This window comes from Manihot esculenta, chromosome 15 (genome assembly GCF_001659605.2).
Source record: "Manihot esculenta cultivar AM560-2 chromosome 15, M.esculenta_v8, whole genome shotgun sequence".
Taxonomy (NCBI): domain Eukaryota; kingdom Viridiplantae; phylum Streptophyta; class Magnoliopsida; order Malpighiales; family Euphorbiaceae; genus Manihot; species Manihot esculenta.
The window spans coordinates 15,410,010-15,430,755 of NC_035175.2; the positions used below are offsets into that span (position 1 = coordinate 15,410,010).

A 20,746-nucleotide genomic window follows, 5' to 3' on the forward strand; every position below is an offset into this window, starting at 1 on the left:
CCATGTCTTCTCACATCATAATCTGTTGGCTTGCTATCTTCCAATACCCAACATTTAAAAGGTAAAAAAATTACACTCAGATATTATTATTATTATTATTATTTCATCACAATGAATCGGTCTTTGCCTTGAAGTTTCTGGAGTTGTAGGTGTAAGATAAAAGCTAAAGTTGAAATATTTTCCTTGTCACAGTATAAATAGCACAACTAGAATCTTTCCCACAAGTATGTATCAATGACAACTCACTAAGAAAACAAACGTTCAGCATTTCTTTATTCTTTTTCCCCTTAAATATTATATTTCTTTACTTATATATTTAACCCCAATTAATTAATAATTGTTTAACAAAATTTTATGAATTTTCTTTATTTCAATTATTCTTTTTTTCACTTTTCTATCATAACCAGACATGTTCTTTCAATGTAACCAAAAAATAATAATTTCAACAACTTTTACGACTTTTTGTTTGAAGCATTTCACCTAAAAAAAATATTGACATTAATTATTAAATAAAAATTATAAATAACAATTTAAAACTATTATACATATAATTTAATTTTTTTATTATATATAATAACACATTTTAATAAATAGATTATTTTATATTTAATAAAATAAATTATACTTTAATTTTTAAATTTTAATATAATTGACACATCGATTTTTATATTTTTAAAATCAAATATTTAAACACCTTTATAATCAGTACATTTAAATTAGAGATTTTTTCATATATTTTTTCGGTTAAAAATATAGAAATATCTTTATTACCCTTTAACTATGTATAATTAATGGATTGATCTTTATATTTTTAAAATTATGCACTTAAATTTTTATATAATCAATTTGTTGTGGTCTATTATAATTTAAATATTTTGATATTTATTTTTTATTTAAAAAAAAATTAAATCTCCATTAATTTTTATTTATAATATTTTATTTAATTAATTTTTAATATTTTTTATTCTTTAATTTTTATTCATTAAAATATTTCAATACTTATAATTTCAAAACTTTCAGAAAATACTTACAATTTCAACTATTTTTAAGTGATACTAAATAACTTTTAAATAAATAACTTTTAAATAGGTTATAAACTTATATAAAGAGTATTTTAGAATGAAATTATATTTTAAAAAAATTTTAAAAATATAAAGATCGAATCATTAATTATGTTAAAATTCAAAAATTAAAGTGTAATTTACCCTATCTAATAAGATTGTAATACCGATTGTATTTTTTTATCCGTTATGAAAAAATAAGTAAATAATTACTTTATGTTACGGAAGTAAAGATAGATGCAATAATTCTCAAATTGTTACTATTATATGGATACAGTTTAAATATATAGTGCAATAATTTATAACTGTTACCTTAAATATATTTTTATAGTCATATTTATTGATTCAATGATTATTTTTTAACCAATTATTTTTTTTCATCACTGTAACACAGTTTTACTTTAGTTAGCTAGTACTTCATGGTTTTAATATATAAATTTTAAAATATAAAAATTAATTAATATATCTTTAATTAATTATTTAAATTTATTTATATCCTATCTTTAAATTTAACCAGTTAATTTAAAATATAATAATTAAATTTTTATAATTTAGAATATATCTATTAAAATACAAATAGTTTAATTTTTTTTTAAAAAAAAATCTTGGTGTTTTAGTTGTATTTGGATTCTATTAAGAGAATTATTATTTTTCCTTATGAATTGATGAAATGTGCAGGCTTCACTTTCCAATATTTTATGCAAACCAAATATTAATTAATGAAAATGGGATAGTTTGATTAGTCAAATTTGGATGATGAAAACATTTTGAATGAAAATGAAATATCAACAATGGTGGTTTTGAGCCCTTTTCTCAAAACCCAATATATGTAGAAGTTGGGTCTATTCTCTTTTCATTTGAATCACAAATTAAAGAAAAAGTTGAAAAGGCAAAGGGAAAATTAGCTCCCACATTGCTTTAGCCTTTTAGCTCTTCTCATGTAAAATTCAGCAATTCAAGGTGGTGCCATCACATCTAAATGCCAAAAAAACAATTGGGTTATTATAGAAAATGACCTAAACCAAACATTTCACTCTTATCACAAATTTGACCTAACCCTCTCTCTCTATAAGATAATAGATCTCCCCAAGTTAAGCCAAATTTACCTCATGGATTGCCAAAAAAAAAAAAAAGAATTGATGAATGCAAATTCATCCACCAACACCAAGAAATGTAGACAAAGTGTGAGAGAGATTGTTTCACTTTTTATGCAAAACTACCCTATTTTTTCAATTTCCACTTTTTCATTCACATGCAAAACTTGTTGAAAAAAATCATACTTTTTAATAAAAATTATTATTTAATTTTTGTAATATAAAAAAATTAATTAATTAATTTTTAATTTTAAAAAATATATTAAAACGTTTATCGAAATTGAGAATTTTTTTAACATTATCTGTAAAAAAGAAAAAGCAATTATGGGAATCTAAATCTATATGTCCTATTCCTGAATTAAAACTCTCAGAAAGAAAGATCGAATAAATTACGAAACTTATTGCTTTCACTTTACCATGTATATATTCAGATTTTTTTTAAAAAAAAAAATTAATTTGATGGGAAAACTTTATATTTCTAATTAAGGCTTCTGAACAAAGTGATTTTCAGAATCTCGAACACTTCCTTTCATCATAAGCATATCTTCAGGAATCTTACAAAGTGTGAAGTAACATTGTGATTAGGGTTTTCTATCACTCCTTGTCCCTTGGGCCATGTAGCCTCCACTTTTAATGAGGATAAATTACTATTAACTTTCTGAAATTTTTATTAAATTAATTAGTATATTTCTATTTCATGATTATTTAATTAAAATTTTTTTATAATTTATAAAATTTAATATAATTTTAAATTATTTATACTATTTAGTATTTATAATTTTAATTATATATATTATTTAATTTATATAATCTTAAATATTTATATTATTTAATTTTTTTATTGAAATTAAAATAAATTGATTAATAATTTTTAAATAAAATAACTTAAAAAATATTTTTTTCGTGAGTAATTTTTTTTTTGTTTTGTTAATTCTTGCTTTAATCCTACATGTTTAGCATGGAAAACTTTTTTTAAAAAAATAATTATTTACCTTTCATTGAATAATTTAGGATTTAGAATTTATGCTCGACAAAATTTGGTTGTAAAAATCTAGTGCAATCTGCCTATCAAAATACATGACCAAGTTAAGAGACTTTGGGAGTATCATCACTTCATGAAAATGCTTCACATGTTCATAAAGATTCTTGATTTATTAATTTATTGTTGTGTGGCTTAATTTTATTTTTAATAAATAAATTTTTTAAAAAATATTCGAATTTAGATGGCCATCTAATTTTTATTTAAATAAAATAAAAATTCAATTATTAAATTATTATTTAATATTAATATATATTTTTAAAAAGTCCAAAATATATGAGACGCTTAGCCAAATTCGATAATTTAAATTTTATTTTTTTATTTCTAAAAAATATATATAATATAATACAACAATCGCTCAAAATGAGTTTTAAGTTATCATCGTAACATATAATTATATAGATAAGAGTCTGATAAGTCAATACGCGGTCTTACCCGTAAAAAGAAAAATACGAACACCGTGGTATTTGCTTCTTCATCAAGACTCGTTCTCTCCTGAATAGGTAGAGTCTTTACATAAAGTTATCGTTGACCGGCATAATGTCACATATCCCATTACACTCATAATTACGGAATTTTTAATCAATTAACCGGTGGGATCTCTTATCAATTAGTCGGCACCTGTTGAATTTTCAGAAAATATTATGATTAACTCCATCTTCTTACATCTTCTTACATCTTCTTACATCTTTTTATAATATAAAAACTAATGATTACAGAGATAAAGGTATGCATTCTTACACGACTACTTTTAAATTCTAAGCAATTCCTTACACTCACCCTTTTCTTTAATTTAATGACTTGAGCGTCGGAGTGGCTGTCATAGGCGTCATCCACCTCACATTCTCTTTTTCGCAGGTTGACCAATCACATCTGCTGACTGAATCAAGGAGGAATACCTGGAATGGAGTTTCATGATATACCTCCTTGACTTCTTCTGATCTGTATCCAGATTCTGCCCAGCAAACGGCAGCAGCTCCAAGAATCTGTCTGTATACTCATCCACACTCATCTCATCCGTCTGCCTCAGCTGCTCGAACTCAATCATCTTCAATTCTCTTGAACTGTCAGGAAAAGCCCATCCTGCAAACTCATTTGCAAACTCCTCCCATGATAGGCTGTCCAACCTCGGGTTCACATAGTTCTTAAACCACTCTCGGGCCTTCTTGCATTTCAGTGTGAACCCAGCCATCTGAATGGCTCTACTGTCATCAGCTCCTATCTCATCTGTAATTGTCTTGACCCTCTCAAGGTACACAAACGGGTCATCACCGGTTTCGAACTGGGGAGCACCCAGCTTCATGTAATCGGTCATCTTGACCTTGCTCCCCCCAGATGAGATAGGTTTAGGCATTTGGGTTTCTGGGACAGTAGGTGCTGCTGGTGGTGGAGGAGGTGCAGCATCCCCTAGGGTAGGGTTTGCTGTACCTGGATGGTAGGGTGGGGGTGGATACATGGGGTACTGTGGTACGGTGGGTAGAAAGGTGGGTATGGCATCTGAGAGTGATAAGGGTTAAAACTGGGGTAATCCGATGTACCTCCCATCGAATACCCGGGATTATGTGAAAAGGGTGGGTAGTAAGGTGGCTGAACAAATCCCGAGGCCTGAGTGCCTCCTTGGGACTCTCCCATTCCCTCTTCCAACATACTTACTCCGAGACTGCCATCCCTCCTCTGATCCACATCCATTTGATCCCCCACATCCTCTGACATATCCCCTTGCACTGTTCCCCTCACTAATCTGCTTCTACCCAGATCCAAAGACCTTCTAGGGTCTCTTACTACTCTTTCTCTGCTGGACCTGCTTGACATTGCCCTAGGCAATGCAGGAGGACGGGCATCAGTGCCCTCGTCCTGGGATGGTACTCCAGTCAATCGTGCAGATCGACGAGTTCCTCTCATCCTGTTTTCTAAAAACAGTACACAACACATAGAACATTAGCATCAAATGGTTTATGTGCAAACACATGAACCCGCATCACATACATCACATATCATAGCATAACATTAATGCACATGCATATAATCATGGCATTTCACATCATCATTCAAGATATGACTCTATATCCTATCCTAGTGGACATGATCTTCCTATTGTGCTTGACCTTCTATAACATCTATGAGCCTGACACTCTAGGTCCGACCATATGAACCTAGGGCTCTGATACCACTCTGTAACGATCCGAAAATCCAGACCGCTACCGGCGCTAGAATCCAGATCGGCTTAAGGCCGCCGGACCCGTAGCAACCTTAACATACATCCTGTGAACCTGTTTAATCCCATACATGATCAACATCAAACATAAAAATTTGAACTTTTCTTTTTCATTCATGAACCAAACTCAACCTGTGCATGCATTAACATAGACATTAACATTAACCCCACCTTGGAGTCCTCATCAATGCTCCAATGGGGTGACATAATCATGCATTAAGTTTGGTTAAACGTAATCATCCATAAACATTTAAGATCATGTATCTAAAAAGGGATTTACAACATACTATGGTCAAGCACACTTCTAAACCTCAATATCATCATTACATTACATAACTCAACATTACATTACAATATCCATCATGTCCACTACTAGCTATTTCATGACCAAGACTTTACTCTATCCGACCTCCTGCTCTATCCTGTACCTGCAAACCTGGGGGTTAAGGGAGAGGGGTGAGCTAACAAGCCCAGTGAGTAGAACCATAAAAACATGTTAACAAACATGCTCATATGAAATGCATCATAACTCAGACAATTCACATCAAGGGTTGGGTGAACTTGTCACCAAATAGTCCCAGCATCATTTCGTGCCAGGCCGTAGCATGGGGTCCTAGTCTTCCTGTCATATCATACATTACTTACCATTTCCCCAGGGCCTCCTCTGGGCGCCTAGTCTTCGAGTCCCATATCCGTGCCAGGCCGTAGAATAGGGTCCTGGTCTTTCCTCAGGGACTACTTGGGTCATCCAACATTCACCCACATCAACAACAAAGAATGCGATGCAACATATTCGTGAAATCTAATGCAATCATCCTATTGCATAATCATGATGCATGAAACATGATAAAAACATTTAATTTCTCATTTCAAAAGATTAAGTTTAGTTCCACTCACCTCTGGCTGACTCTGCAAACTCTGAAGCAGTGCTCACTGCTGAACTCTCTGGTTCCTCTGGTCCGAACCTACACAGGTGGACACAAATGAGGGACCCAACATACATAAACATGACTCTAAAATACTCCCCAAAAAACCCCCCAAAACACCTTAAAACAATCATAGAAAACATGCAAAGGAGGGTTGAACAGGGCACTTTCGGCGGCAGGTTCGGCTGCCGAAAGGCCCTCCAGAGCCGAAAGTCATGCACCTTCGGCGGCACTTTCGACGGCCGAAGGTTCCCTCCAGAGACAAAACTCATGCATGTTCGGCGGCACCTTCGGCGGCCGAAACTCCCTTCCAGAGCCGAAAGTCCACTTTCGGGGGCAGGGTTCGGCAGTCAATACATGCTACCACAGGCAGGTTCGGCGGCCGAAAGAGCCTTCGGCTGCTGAACCTGGTTTCTCCCAAAGGGCAGAAACTTAGTTCCAACATGCACAAACGCCTCCCAACTCATTCAAACATGTATTTTCCTATTCTACAACATGCATACTCAAGCATACAAGCTCCTAGGGGCTTTAAACCATCAACAACCCCAACTACAACACATCAAACAACCCACATTGCTCATAAACATACATAAACCCATAAACATAACAATAACCTAACATGCATTTCTACCCCATAGATCTTCATAAAACTTGTTTAAAACATGCAAGAAAGGTTGGATCTAAGCTTACCTCTTGAAGATCGAGAGGAAAGACGATCCTAGCTTGGAGATAGGGAGAAATCCACTCTTTGTTCTCCAAGCTTCCAAACTTGCTCTTTTGCTCAAAGATCTTCAAACCAAGTGAAAACTCGTAAGAAAAACATGAAGATTCGAAGGAAGAAGCTCAAAATCGATGAGGGACAGCGAATAGCTCATCTTGGCCGAAAACGGAGAGAAAAGCTCTCCCGTTCGGACATGGGGACCCCTTTATAGGTGGCTGGCCAGGCCACTTTCGGGGGCCTAACGTGCCTCCGCATGCATGCCATGTTCGGTGGCCGAACTTAAGGTTCGGCGGCCGAACCTAGACTTCCCTCACTTATGCTTTCAGGGGCCTAAAGCACTCCCGAAATGCATGCACGTTCGGTGGCCGAACTTAGGATTCGGCGGCCGAACCTAAGTCTTCCTCTCAAGACCATTTTCATTCAAAACTTAACTTCCTTTTTACTTAAAATCATAAAATACATCAAAACATTTTATAAATACATCATTTTACCCTTCTAGAGGTTTCCGACATCCGAGATTCCACCGGACGGTAGGAATTCCGATACCGGAGTCTAGCCGGGTATTACATTATGCGCAGGCCACGATGCGGGTATGAGTCAGACCACGCGGCCAGATGTTAGTCATGTTTCACAAAAAAATTCTAAGGTAAGTTTTTGTCAAAAGCGCCACAAGGCGGGTAACCACCAGATGAGTTTTCAGGTGTTAGCCCTAAGAGACAAAGACAAATTTCTGCCAAAAGCACCATGGCGGACGAGATTTCGAGTGTTAATCCCAAAAGATAAAGGCAAATTTCTACGTAAAAGTGCCACAAGGTGGATAACAGCTAGGCGAGTCTTTGGGCGTTAGTTCCAAAAGATAAAGACATGTTTTTGTCAAAAAGCGCAATGCGACGGGTATATGTCAAGCCACATGACCGGATATTAGTCCTGTTTCACAAAAAACCTAAGGTATTTTATACACAGACCACAAGGCGGGTATTTGCCAAGCCACATGTCCGGGTGTTGATCTTGTTTTGCAAAATTTTTCAAGTTATTCATTTTATGACCCAGGCCATGCAACCGGGTGTTATAGTTGGGTGTTAACCCCTTAGCAATGTTTTAAAAAGATTATTTAAATCTTATTGACGATAGTTGGATGAGAGTTCTGGTTGAGTATCGAGCATATAAATACTTAGCAAAAATAATGACAAAAAGTATAGAAAGAAAGATAGGGCAATTGTCATTTATGGGCAGAAGCAGACAAAGCGACGCGAACATAGAAGACCAATCTAAATAAGCTATGTGCTCCAGCTTCGAATCTGAAGAATCCAAGACCAGCAGGGGACCTCTTATGTAACACAACAATTGTTCAAAGTAAGTCATAAGCTGTCACCATGAAATAGAGTTACATGATAAGAGTTTAATAAGTCGATACATAGTCCTACTCGTGGAAGGAAAGACCTGAACACCGTGGTACCCAGTTCTTCATCAATACTTTCCACTTTCTGAATAGGTCAAGTTTTCACATAGAACTACCGTTAGCAGGCACAATCCCGAGATCCCCATTACGCCTATAATTGCGAGATCCCCTATCAAATAGCCAGTAGAATCCCTTATCAATTAGTCGGCACCCGCCGAATTTTCAGATAATGTTATAATTAACTCTATCTTCTTACAGTATAAAACTAATGATCACAGAGACAAAGATATACATTTTTACACAACTACTCTTGAATTCTAAATAATTTCTTATATTCGTCATTTTCTTCAGTTTACTAACTTGAGTGCCGGAGTAACTGCTATTGACGCAATTCACCTCACGTTCTCTTTCTTATAAATTTACTAATTGTAGTCTATTTTTTTTTCGAACACATCACTATTTTATTTTTATTGTTTTATTCAAGGTATCATTTCTTTGGATAATAAATTCACAGTAACAAACAAGTATGTTAATGTTCAAATTTCAAAATTATTATTTTTATCTTTATAGATTTTATTTTAATTTTTTAAAAAAATTTAATTAATCTGTTATTGCTCTAATTAGAATAATTTTCTTTTATGAAAACTAATTTTTATTCTAATATGGTAACATTGTCATCAATTTTAAGGTAAAAAAATTTAAAAAATGCATACGATATATAAATTTTTATATATTAATAGTAATAATTTTGAAATGGTTACATCTGTCTCGGTTATTATAAAATAAATTTATAATTTATTTATTTTTTATAATGTATTAAAATTTTTTATTAAATATAAAATAAATTATTTATTAAAATATATTATTATTATTATTGAATTGGCTTTACTCCTAAGAATTTATAACGAAAGGCATGACCTAATAAGAACTAATTATACCATTTAAAATTAATAGCAATTCATATAATATATTATTCTGATCGATATTTTAAAAAAAAATCATTCAATCGACACGTGATAAGAATAAACATGAAAGCATTTTATTTTTTTTTATAAGGGAATAAGAATTGGATAATTGAATATTTGATCTTTCAAAATTCAATTTTGAATATAAGAAGGAATAAACTAATAAATCAAAAAAAAAAAAAAAAAGAAAAAAGAAAAGCAAGCCATGATTTGATTCCATGTAGCCATCAATCCCAATTAGTTTATATGGAGATTGGTCCCCATGATTGAGAAATTCTAATTTTGGCTTCTAAGTGTGAAAAAGGCCAATTGAATTGGTCATGGGTCATGCCTCGCCTCCACCTCACTTCCATATACTGCTTACGCTTCTATATCATACCAACAACCCATTAATATAAATTATATATTTTTTTTTCTCTGAAGATAATTCATAAAATATTTATTAAAAAATAAGTACATTAATTTAAATATAAAATGTTTACTTTAATAGTTAATTATTTAAAATTGTTCTCATCAGCTTGAATTTTCAAAAGTCTTACTTTTAACTTTATTCCTCGATATTATTTTTAAAGAAATTATTTTATATTCTTAAAATTTATTAAAATTAATATATATATATATATATATTATTTTAAAAATTAATTTTAAATAAAAATTTATTTGAATCAAATTTTTAAAGGAAAGAAAGAATTGAGGGCTGCTATGGTATTGATGAAGAAATGATTAAGAGGTGTCACGTTACTCCCACCATTTAAATAAGTCTCTCATTGTTCCCTATGCTCTATGCAATCTTTCTATCACTGCCCATATTATTTATTACTACTTTTTCTTTTTCAGTCTCTGTTGGAAATTAAATGCTATTTTTTGTTCTTTAGCAATCAAAGTTACCTTGGAAAAATCTCATATATATTCTTGTGCTCTCCATATAGAATTTAATTGAATTTTATAATAAAAAATTTAAAATTTTTTAACTTAAAAAATCATTCATATTAAACAAGGAATTAAAAGTTTATTTTCTTTTTTATCAATATGAGTATAATAATATTTCCAATCAATAAATATTATAAATAACTATTTTTTATTTCATAATTTTTTCATTTTTTTATTATTTTAAAATTTTTATCTATTTTCTTTTTTTATATTATATTAATATATAAATATACTATTATAATATTATTTTATTTTATTTTTATATATTAATATTTAATAAAATTTAATATTTTTAAAATAAATATAATTAAAAATGAATAAAAAAATACTTTTTAATATATTTAAAAAATAAAAGTGAATAAAAATTATAAAACCAATGGAGTAATATTTTAATATATAGTGCTTACATGCACCGATATCTGAAAAACTCGGTGATTGATGCTTGTTAAATTTTGCTTGGAATTTTGTAGGAAAACAAATTATTTTGTTTATTTTATAATTTTTATTCATTTTTTATTTTTTGATTATTTAAACTATTATTTACTTTTATTTTTAAACTATAATAATATATATTTAAAATATTTTTTGATATTTAATAAAATTTTATGTATTTAAAAAAATATAATTAAAATAATTATATTTTTTAATATATATAAAAAATAAAATAAATAAAAATTATAAGACGAAAGAAATATTTTTATTTGTAAAAGAAGTCTAAAATAAGATGACTTTAGTGATTAGACTAAGGAATATATAGTAATTTGGAAATCCAAATAGGGCAAAAAAAGAATCTAATTTTTGGAGCGGTAAAAAAAGACATTATTCCTCAAAAGTAATAAAAAACTAACATCTGCAAAATTAATATTTATGGCCCTATATTTTCAAATTTAATAATTTAATCCTTCAATTTTAATTTTATTAAATTCAACGTCCCTTGTATAATTTTCGGTTAATTATATTTAAAATTATCAAAATATACTTAAATATATTATATTGTTTAATTATTAAATTATGTTAAAATTACCATTTGTCTCTTAATTTCTTAAAAATAAATAATTTTAATTTTATCAAATTAAAAAATATTTTATTTTGATAAAGTATTTTTGAATTTTAATTCGATTATAGTATTAAGTTTTAAAAATAAATTTTTATATTATAAAAAATTTATTAGTCGATGATTTAATTTTATAAAAATATTTATTAATTATTTTTTTATATTAAGAGAATTTTAAATTTTTTTAATAGTATTTAAAAGTTTGAAATTAATATAGAAATTAATTAATAAATTTTTTAGAAATTTAAAAATATAATAATATATTTTTTTAAATTAAATCCTTAATTAATAATTTTTTTTAATAAATATAAAATACAAAATGGTTCATTTCCCTTTTAAAAATAGAGTATATGCCTGATCAACTGAGAAATAAATTTAAAAAATCATGTAATTAAAGGGTGTTGTCAGATTGGTTAGAGCACAAAGGAGGAGCTGGAGGCTGTAGCGATAGACTACACGTTTATGGAAAATTGTGGGGAAAAAAATTTAAAAAATAAAGAGGGAGTATTGAATTAGGGTTTTGATGTGATGGGTTGTGTTTCAATTTGTTATAGTGAATAGTGATAGCTTTAAATAACACCTTTGGATTAAGGGACCACTAATTTTGGGAATTTGTACCTTTTTTTATTTTTTTATTTTTTTTGTAGTTAACTAAAGTTGCTATGTTTCATTTATGGTGGATTGGTAGTGTACCATTTAAGCCTGTTTTTATCCTTTTTGAAAATACAAATTAAAGAATGTGATAACTTTGGATTGGAGTTTTTTTTTTTTTTTTTTTAATTGAACTCAACTCAGTTGGAGGAAAATTATTTCATACCATTTTTTATTTAAAATAATATTTATTAACAACATATATGAGAAGTTTACTCATCTGACAAATAAAGGAAGACTCTCAACACCACAAGACCCACCGCCACCGCCATCGCCATCGCGGTCATCCGTCACCACCCCTCAATTACCTTTTGTTTAGGTAGCTGCCTCTACCTCTGCCTCTTCTTGTGACTCCCATTATCAGCTTGAACACACACAGATGTCAATGTACTCTTTCTTACAATTACACCCATAAATTATGCCACCCAGACCCACATCCTCTCTCTCTTTCCTCCACTGACACTATCATAAATATAAATGTCTACACTTTTCTTGCTTATTCATCATTTTCTTTCTTCTTTCTTTTCTTTTTTGCTTGATTCCAAAATGTCATTTTACTATTCTTCTTGGGTCTCTAAATTTTTTTTTTTTTTCTCTTTTTGTGCTTTCCAGTAATTCTTGAGTTTAATAGCTGTTCATGATCAGAACCTTAAGTTTACCTACTATTGATGAAGCTCAAAATAATTTAGAGTCAATTTCTAGAGGACCACATGAAAACAATATGCATTTGGTAGCTATATCTGAAATTAGCATTTGATCAGTTTAATTTTAAATTATTATCAAATAGAGCTTACATGCGGGGGAGAGAGAGAGGAAGGCTAATTGGATTGGAGGATATGCTTTTGTTTTGGTTTAGGTGCTAATAACACAACACGTTGTGCACAAGCAAAATGCAATTGCACATCAATAATTCTCCACCATCTCTCCTTTAGTTTGTTAGCTCACATTTTGTCCATGATAATATAGTATATTAGAAAAATCATTTCATCATGTCCATTTGGGCCATATCACTAATTCCACCTATCTATATATTCTTCATACGTAGCCACACATATTCATGAAGAAAAAAAAAAAGAAAAAACAAATGTTGAAGTCAATTTCCTTGATTAATTAATCTAATAAAGGGGTAATTGAAAAGGCTATTGCTTGAACAAGAATTATTCAATAATTCAAATGTAAATTAAAATTGATATTGAAACTAATTGCTTGCTTCACTTTGTGGGTTGTAATTAAGAATAATGGAGTGCTTTTGTTGTGTTTGAGGAAAAGCATAAGTGGTGGGTTAAGCATGGAGGATTAGTATTTAGTAGTGGAGGTGTGGAAAGATGATAGTGTGGGGTTAGAGTATTGGGTTAAAATCTAAAAAATTCACAGAAGTGAATTAATTTAAAATTTTAATTCCATCTTTTATTGATTTTGATTTGATTTTTAATTTTAAAAATTTTAATTATTTCAATTCGATTTAATTTTGATCAGAAAAAATAAAAAAATCGAATCGATCTGATTAATAATAATAATATATTATTTTCAATAATATAAAGCCATTAGATCATATTAAAATTAAAATATTTTAATTAAATTTTAAAATACTAAAAATAAAATGTAAAATCTAAAAAATTTATTAAAAATTGAAACTGATTGAATCAAATTGAATCAGATCGGTTTGATTCAATTTGATTTCTAATTAAAATCGATTTGGTTTGATTTTTATAAATGCTAAAATTTCAATTTTCAATTTATTTGGTTCAAAACTAAACCGACCGAATACTCACTCCTACAGTTAAAAACATATGAGAAAAGAAAAAAAAAAAAACAGAAAGGAAAAATAATTAAAAGTTATTTTTTTTTTAAGAAAGAAACATAGGAAATGGTTGGATTAGGATTAAAGAAATGTATTAAGCAAAGTTGGTGAATCTTTAACCCTAGGAATGCGCCTGATTTCATGACACCCATTGGAAATGATGATTCACTATTGGTTCAAAATTATTTAATTAATTTTTTATTTTTAATTTCATTAAAAGAATAAGCTAATTACATAAAATAATAATGACAATATATATTTATTTGAAAGAAGAAAAGCACTATGATTACTTGAAAACTCTTCAAAGTGATTTTAAGTTGTTCCAATGGCTTAGATGAGTTTAATTATAGTTTACTTGTTAGCTTTCAAAGCTATCATGACTACCTTTAAATAGTTCAACCTTATTATTATAATACTTTTAATTATTTAGGTAAATATTTCATTTGCTCCAACATATATAATTGAAAGGTAATATAATTTTTTTTTACTTTTATTAAAATTTAATATATTTATTATTTTTTAATTTATATATATAAATTTTAAATCACAAATTAAAAAAATTCCAAATTTTAATAAAATTGGCCAGCCTAATGCATATAAGAGACACACAAACCAAAACAAAGTTGAGATGACACAGAGAGAAGAGAAAAGCTCACATTTCTAAAGTAGCATTGACTTGGTCTCCTCCAAAATCTCATTGTTCACACACTGTTCTAATCAAGGTTAATTAATCATAATTTATATTATTAAGGTTAATTAATATAAAAATATAGCTGTACATAGGTTAAGAAATTAATTGTTTTTATTTTTATAATAAAAACTAGGTGTGAGGTCAGTACATTAGGATATTACTTCACATACCCATCATATTCTAGTCATATCCAACAATTTTTTACCAAACCCCATTGTTCTTAATTTCTTTTTTTTTTTTTTAAATATTGTTATAATAAATTTTATTTTTAAAGAGTAAAATATAAAAATATCATATGATTTTATAATTTTTCATTTTAAGACCTATAATTTAGTTTATATTAAAATAGTATGTTATAGTATTTTATTTTTATACTTTTCTCATATGGAGACAAACAAGCAGGAAAAGGGAGAGAGGGGAGTTGAGACGTGAGAAATTAGAGGGGAGAAGAAAACAAAGAGGGAAAGAGAAAAGTTTGGTATTGTGGGGATGAATTACTATGAAATGTGAATTTGAATAATAGAAAAGGTGAATATAAGGCAGCCTGCCTTATGGGGTGGGAGTGGGACCTAAGCAAAGACAAAATTTATATGATACCCATTCCAACCACTCTCTTTCACATTTCATTCTCTCTTTTGTTTTTGTTGTGGTTTCCTCTCTTTCTTTTAACACCTTCATTAATATCACTAATATCAATTTAACCTTTTTTTTTTCTCATTTATTATTATTATTGTTTTGAAAAAATATATATTCTACCTAGATGAAAAACAAAATATAATCCTAGACAGTGATTAAAATAGTGAATTTTATAGACATTAAGGGGAATTAAGAGAGCATTATTGAAATTATAATTATGCATTAAAAGAGGTTATTATCATTATTTTCTATAAAAACAAAAAAATAAATTTAACCCTTTTATGTTTTTTCACAATCATATTTCAATTTTTTTTAAATTTATTATAATTATAGCTAAATACTTAAATTTATTTTGATTAAAAGCCATATAACATTAGAGATGCAAATTACATTATGTAGAATAGTTTTTAGTTTGGTTATAATTATAATATTATTAAAAATATAAATTTTATAGTCCAAAATTAAAAAGTCAGATCATAATTATTAAAAATCGTAAAATTTTAAATTTTTACTTTTAATAGAATAAAAAAACAATGGATGAAATCAAATCAAAATCTTGTCAACATTTTGAAGGTGTCTTTTGTTATGATATTTGCAAATCCTTAAATTAAGGATAAAATAGGCTACACATCAGTCATTTGAAATAGTATTGGGGAAATTACCAATTGATTTAGAAATAAATACTGCAACATTCAACAAAAGAGGCATATTTTTTTTACATACTTAACAAAATCTTCATCAAACTACACATTTTTAAATTGGGAAGCAATAAGAAATAAACAACAATCTTTGCAATCAATTAGATTTGAAGTATTCTCTTTTTTCTTTTGGCCACCTTTTTTCTAAGATAAGCTATGTCACAAATTCACAATAAAAAAACAAAGAAATCCATAATTCAAACTTTTGAACCAAGTCTGGTTTAATATGATTCATTCACTAATTTAAAAAAATTGAATCTAGTTTGGTATAGAGAATTTTGCTTCATTTATGTGGATAGCATTTTTTTTAAAATAAAAAAAAAGTAATTAGAGTTAAAATTCAATTTTTCCATCATTAGAATAGTCTAATTTTTCTTCCAATTAAGATTTGTCATCCAAAAAGGGAAAAAAAAATGATGAGATTGACAACTGAGCAATGGGAGGATAATTGAAGGAGTAGTTCAATTTTAATTTTTGAAAATAGGTTTCCCAAATGTTGAAAAACCAAAACCCAAAAATTCCCACATCATTTAAAAAATATATTTTAAAATTATTTAAAAATAAAGTGTAAATTTTATTATTTACACTCTCTCAATTTTAACTATGTTAACACCATTATTCCTACTAAAACATTAATTTAACAAATAATAAAAATGCTTTTAATGTATATTTGTTAATTACTAAGCTAATTGTGATCTTATATTTTATTTTTCTCTTTGGAAAATTAATTAATATATATACATATATATAATCACTATACAAATTAAATATAAATACATAATTAATACTCATATGAAACAGAATCCACAATAATAATATCATGATTTTATTAATGGTAATTATAATTTCAAAGTCAAAAAAATATTTCATTCGCATAAAATAAATTATAATTTAGAAAATAATAAATTATAATTAAAAAAAAAAGTCTGGCGAGAGTTTCAAATGGGCCCATAATACCAAGAAACCCTGTGGCAGAGGGCGAGGACTGCCGCAGGGTGTACAACTACTGCACATCAGACATCCATTGATTTTCTTTTTTAAATTTCTGTATTTATTTTTTTTTTAAATTATATATATTTATTATTGTTGTTAGAGAGCAAACTAATAACAAATATGTAGTTCTGAGTATTTGGTATTTGATGATAACAAACACAAGACGACTCCTTAAGAAAAGCCAACCCAATCCCACGCGAAGAAGAAGACTATCTATCTGTGCCTGTCTTGAAGTGATTCGTTTTAATAGCATCTCTCTTCTTCTACTGCACCTATTCCCTTTCCTTCCCTTTCCTTTCACCACATATATATATAACACACAAACAACAGCCCAATAGCAAACAAAAGCAAAGCATATATAGCACCCACAACACCAAAAAGAAAAGGAAAGTAGGTTAAAAAACAAAGGGCTATGGTGGATTTGTTTTGTGGTGGCCTCCCCTTTCAACAATTATAATTCCCATTCATTTGATTCTCTCTCTTTCTCTTTATATTCCTAAGAATAATGAGGAGAGGAGGAGAAGAATAGTTTTGTACTAGTACCTGTCTCTCTGTCTCTTTCTTTCTTTTTTTTTTTTTTTGGTTGGGTTGAGGGGTTGGGTGGGGAGAGGGTGTCATTGAAGAGTCCGCCTTGGCTTGGGGCATCATCTCATCATCTTTTCATGCTTCTTATGTGTTTGGTTATTGCTGCCTTTCACATTGCTCCATAACTCCTGTTTTACCCATACTCTCCTCTCTCTTTATCTTCCCCTTTTTTATCTTCTTCTTCTTAATTTCTCTCTATTAATTCTCAGTCACTTACTCTTTCATCCCTCTCTTCCTTGCTCTCTATTATATCTTTCTTTATATCTTTCCATGGCTGTTCAAGCTCAATACCCTTCAAATGTCCTCCTTCTAAACAGGTTTGTTTCCCTTCTTTATCCCTCTCTCTCTCTCTATCTATTCTTTCAATCTTTCGCTTATGCTCTTCTTTGTGCTTTGCTTTCTTATTTGCAGAAACGGCCAAGAGGGTCATGATTATTCATTGCAACCGCAACCAGGACGATTTCTTGATCAATCCCATATGCTATTCTCCAATGGAGGTTAGCCCAACTCTTCAATTTTTTCTTCTTCTTCTTGTTGTGAACGTTGAAATTGTGAAAAAGATGTAAACTTGGATTGTAATCATAATCAAGATTGTAAAATATGTGGTTGCAGGGACTAATAATCCACGAAAGAGAGGAAGAGAAGCGGCAGCAGCTGCAACGGCGGCGACAATTACAACCACCACTATTGGTGCCATCACAACAACACCAACAACAATCCATCCCTTCTCTATCCAATCTCAACCTCCTCAGTTAATAGACCTCTCTCAACTCCACAACCACCACCACCCATCTCAACCAAATGTTGTCTCCACCGGCCTCCGGTTATCCTTCGATGACCAGCAACAACAAATTCAACAAAATCACCACTACCAGAATCAGCAACAACAGAGTTTTGTATCCCAATCTTCTCCTTTCTTATCCTTATTATCAGAAGATTTTGCCACCGAAATTAAACGCCAGAGAGACGAGATTGATCAATTCCTTCAAGCCCAGGTATCAATCTTCTCTTCTTCTCTTTTGGGAATCTTTTTTTTTTTTTTCTGGGTTTGATTATTATTGGTAGATAAAACGAAATGGTTCTTTGCCGTTACAGGGAGAGCAATTGAGGCGCACATTAGCCGATAAGAGGCAGAGGCACTATCATGCGCTGCTGAGCACAGTGGAAGAATCAATAGCCAAGCGACTGAAGGAGAAAGAAGCCGAAGTCGAAAAGGCCACTCGACGAAACGCCGAATTAGAGGCACGCGCCACCCAACTCAATGTGGAAGCACAGGTTTGGCAGGCAAAAGCTAGAGCACAAGAGGCTACGGCCGCGTCTCTGCAGGCGCAGCTGCAACACGCAATAATGACCGGAGGAGTGCCGGCGTATGATAACAGGAGAGGAGAAGACGGCGGGCTAGGATGCTCCGGGGGAGCAGAAGGGCAAGCTGAGGATGCGGAGTCCGCTTACGTTGATCCGGACAGAGTGATGGTAACAGCGGGTCCAAGTTGCAAAGGGTGCCGGAGACGGGCGGCGACGGTGGTGGTGCTGCCGTGTCGGCATCTGTGTCTCTGTACAGAATGTGACCAAGTGGCGCAAGCTTGTCCACTTTGCCTCCAAGTAAGAAATTCCAGTGTTGAGGTTTTTCTGTATTAGAGCCCAATCTGAATTCGGTAGACCCGGGCCCATTAAGAAGCCCAGCCCATATGGGATTGAAAGATTTTAGAAGTAAAGAAAAAAAAACAAGGAAAATTAAATAAAAATAATACTGAAAGGCTTTTTTATTTTTTATTTTTTAAATCCTTTTTGGTTCCCCCTCTTAGAGTAAAATACCTAGAGGTAATGTACATGGCCATATGGGTATTGGCAATTTTTTTTTCAAAATTTAATTCATATATAAATTCTTTTATTTTATAAATTATTTATTTTGTTTTTATTTTCCTTGTTTTATAATGTAAATGGAAATTGTGTTTCTGAGTAGGTTAAATGCAAATCATTCATATGGTAGAGAGTATATGTCCAATTATCAATTAAACTATTTCTCGTATATATTATATAGTTTATTTAACAATTAAGATAGGTATATAATTATTTTTAATTAAAAAATATTTTTAAAAAATTAAACAAATACATAATTTTGTAATAATTTATTTTTTTTAAAAAAATTATATCAAACCGAAATTTAAAATTTGTATGATTTCTAAAGTCGGTTTTTTAATTGTTTTTATATAAAGAAAACATCAATAATATAGAAGGATTTGCTAAAAGCTTCTAAGCTTGAGTAGTTCTAAATAAATATTAATAATTGTTTACACAGTAATGTTATTAAAAAATTTCCAAATTTGGAAGATATTTAATATTAATAAATTAAAACTTATTGGTTGCTCCCATTCTAATTGATAATAAGGTTTTTTTTAATACCATATTAATATATTATTAAACGTCATTTTTTTCACTGTCAAAATTTTTAAAATTAAGCACTCATTGAAATAATAGATGAAGCAAACAAACTAAAAAAAATAAAAAATTCACATACTTATATTTATATTTATTTTAAATTTTTAAATTTTGATAATAAAATCAAATATTTTATAAATAATGATTAAATTGAATGGTAAAATTTACAATAAATTATATTATAGTCCTGATATTCAGTAGTATTTATAATAAATATTTTTATTTTAATAATATTATTTTTTTAATCTTATTATTACAATATAAGAGTTTTAAACACTAATTTTTTTCTTAAACTAACTTTTGAATTATCTAAATTTAATAGAATATCAAAGTCTTTTATGGATGTTGGACTTTCCGTACTATAATTTTGAATGTGAAGAATATGTTGAATTTTATATTGATTTGAGACACAGGTGAAACTTTATAAAGATTGTATACTCTCCGCCTCTTAAATTAAGTATAAATTAATGAAATTTAAAATATAAAATAAAAATTTTATAATTAAAAGATATAATATTTTATTTTATTTAATATTATTAATATAAAACAGAGTTTTTCATATATATGAATTATAGACATATAATTTATAATTTATAATAATGTTAAATATAAATATTTTAAAAAATACTTTAATATAAAATTTTTATATATGATATTTTATATAATAAAAATTCATTTATAATAAATATTTAATATATATAATATAAATATAAAATATTTTACTTTCAATACAAAAATTAAATTAAGAAATTATGTGTTTTATTAATAAAATTTTTTTTAAGGCTCTATTATAATGCACCGTTAATTTTTCAATGTTTTGTAATTAACTTTTGAAATTTAATTTATTT

At 29.3% G+C, this 20,746-nt stretch overlaps 1 protein-coding gene across 1 annotated transcript; it reads left to right on the top strand.

The window, feature by feature from the left end:
- The first annotated feature begins 17,062 nt into the window (after positions 1–17,062).
- LOC110602574 (BOI-related E3 ubiquitin-protein ligase 1) lies at positions 17,063–19,377 on the top strand. Its single transcript, XM_021740124.2, has 4 exons — positions 17,063–17,776; positions 17,871–17,956; positions 18,072–18,454; positions 18,555–19,377. The coding sequence occupies exons 1-4, from the start codon at positions 17,730–17,732 to the stop codon at positions 19,095–19,097; spliced, it is 1,059 nt and encodes a 352-aa protein (XP_021595816.1). The 5' UTR covers positions 17,063–17,729; the 3' UTR covers positions 19,098–19,377.
- The last annotated feature ends 1,369 nt before the right edge of the window (positions 19,378–20,746 follow it).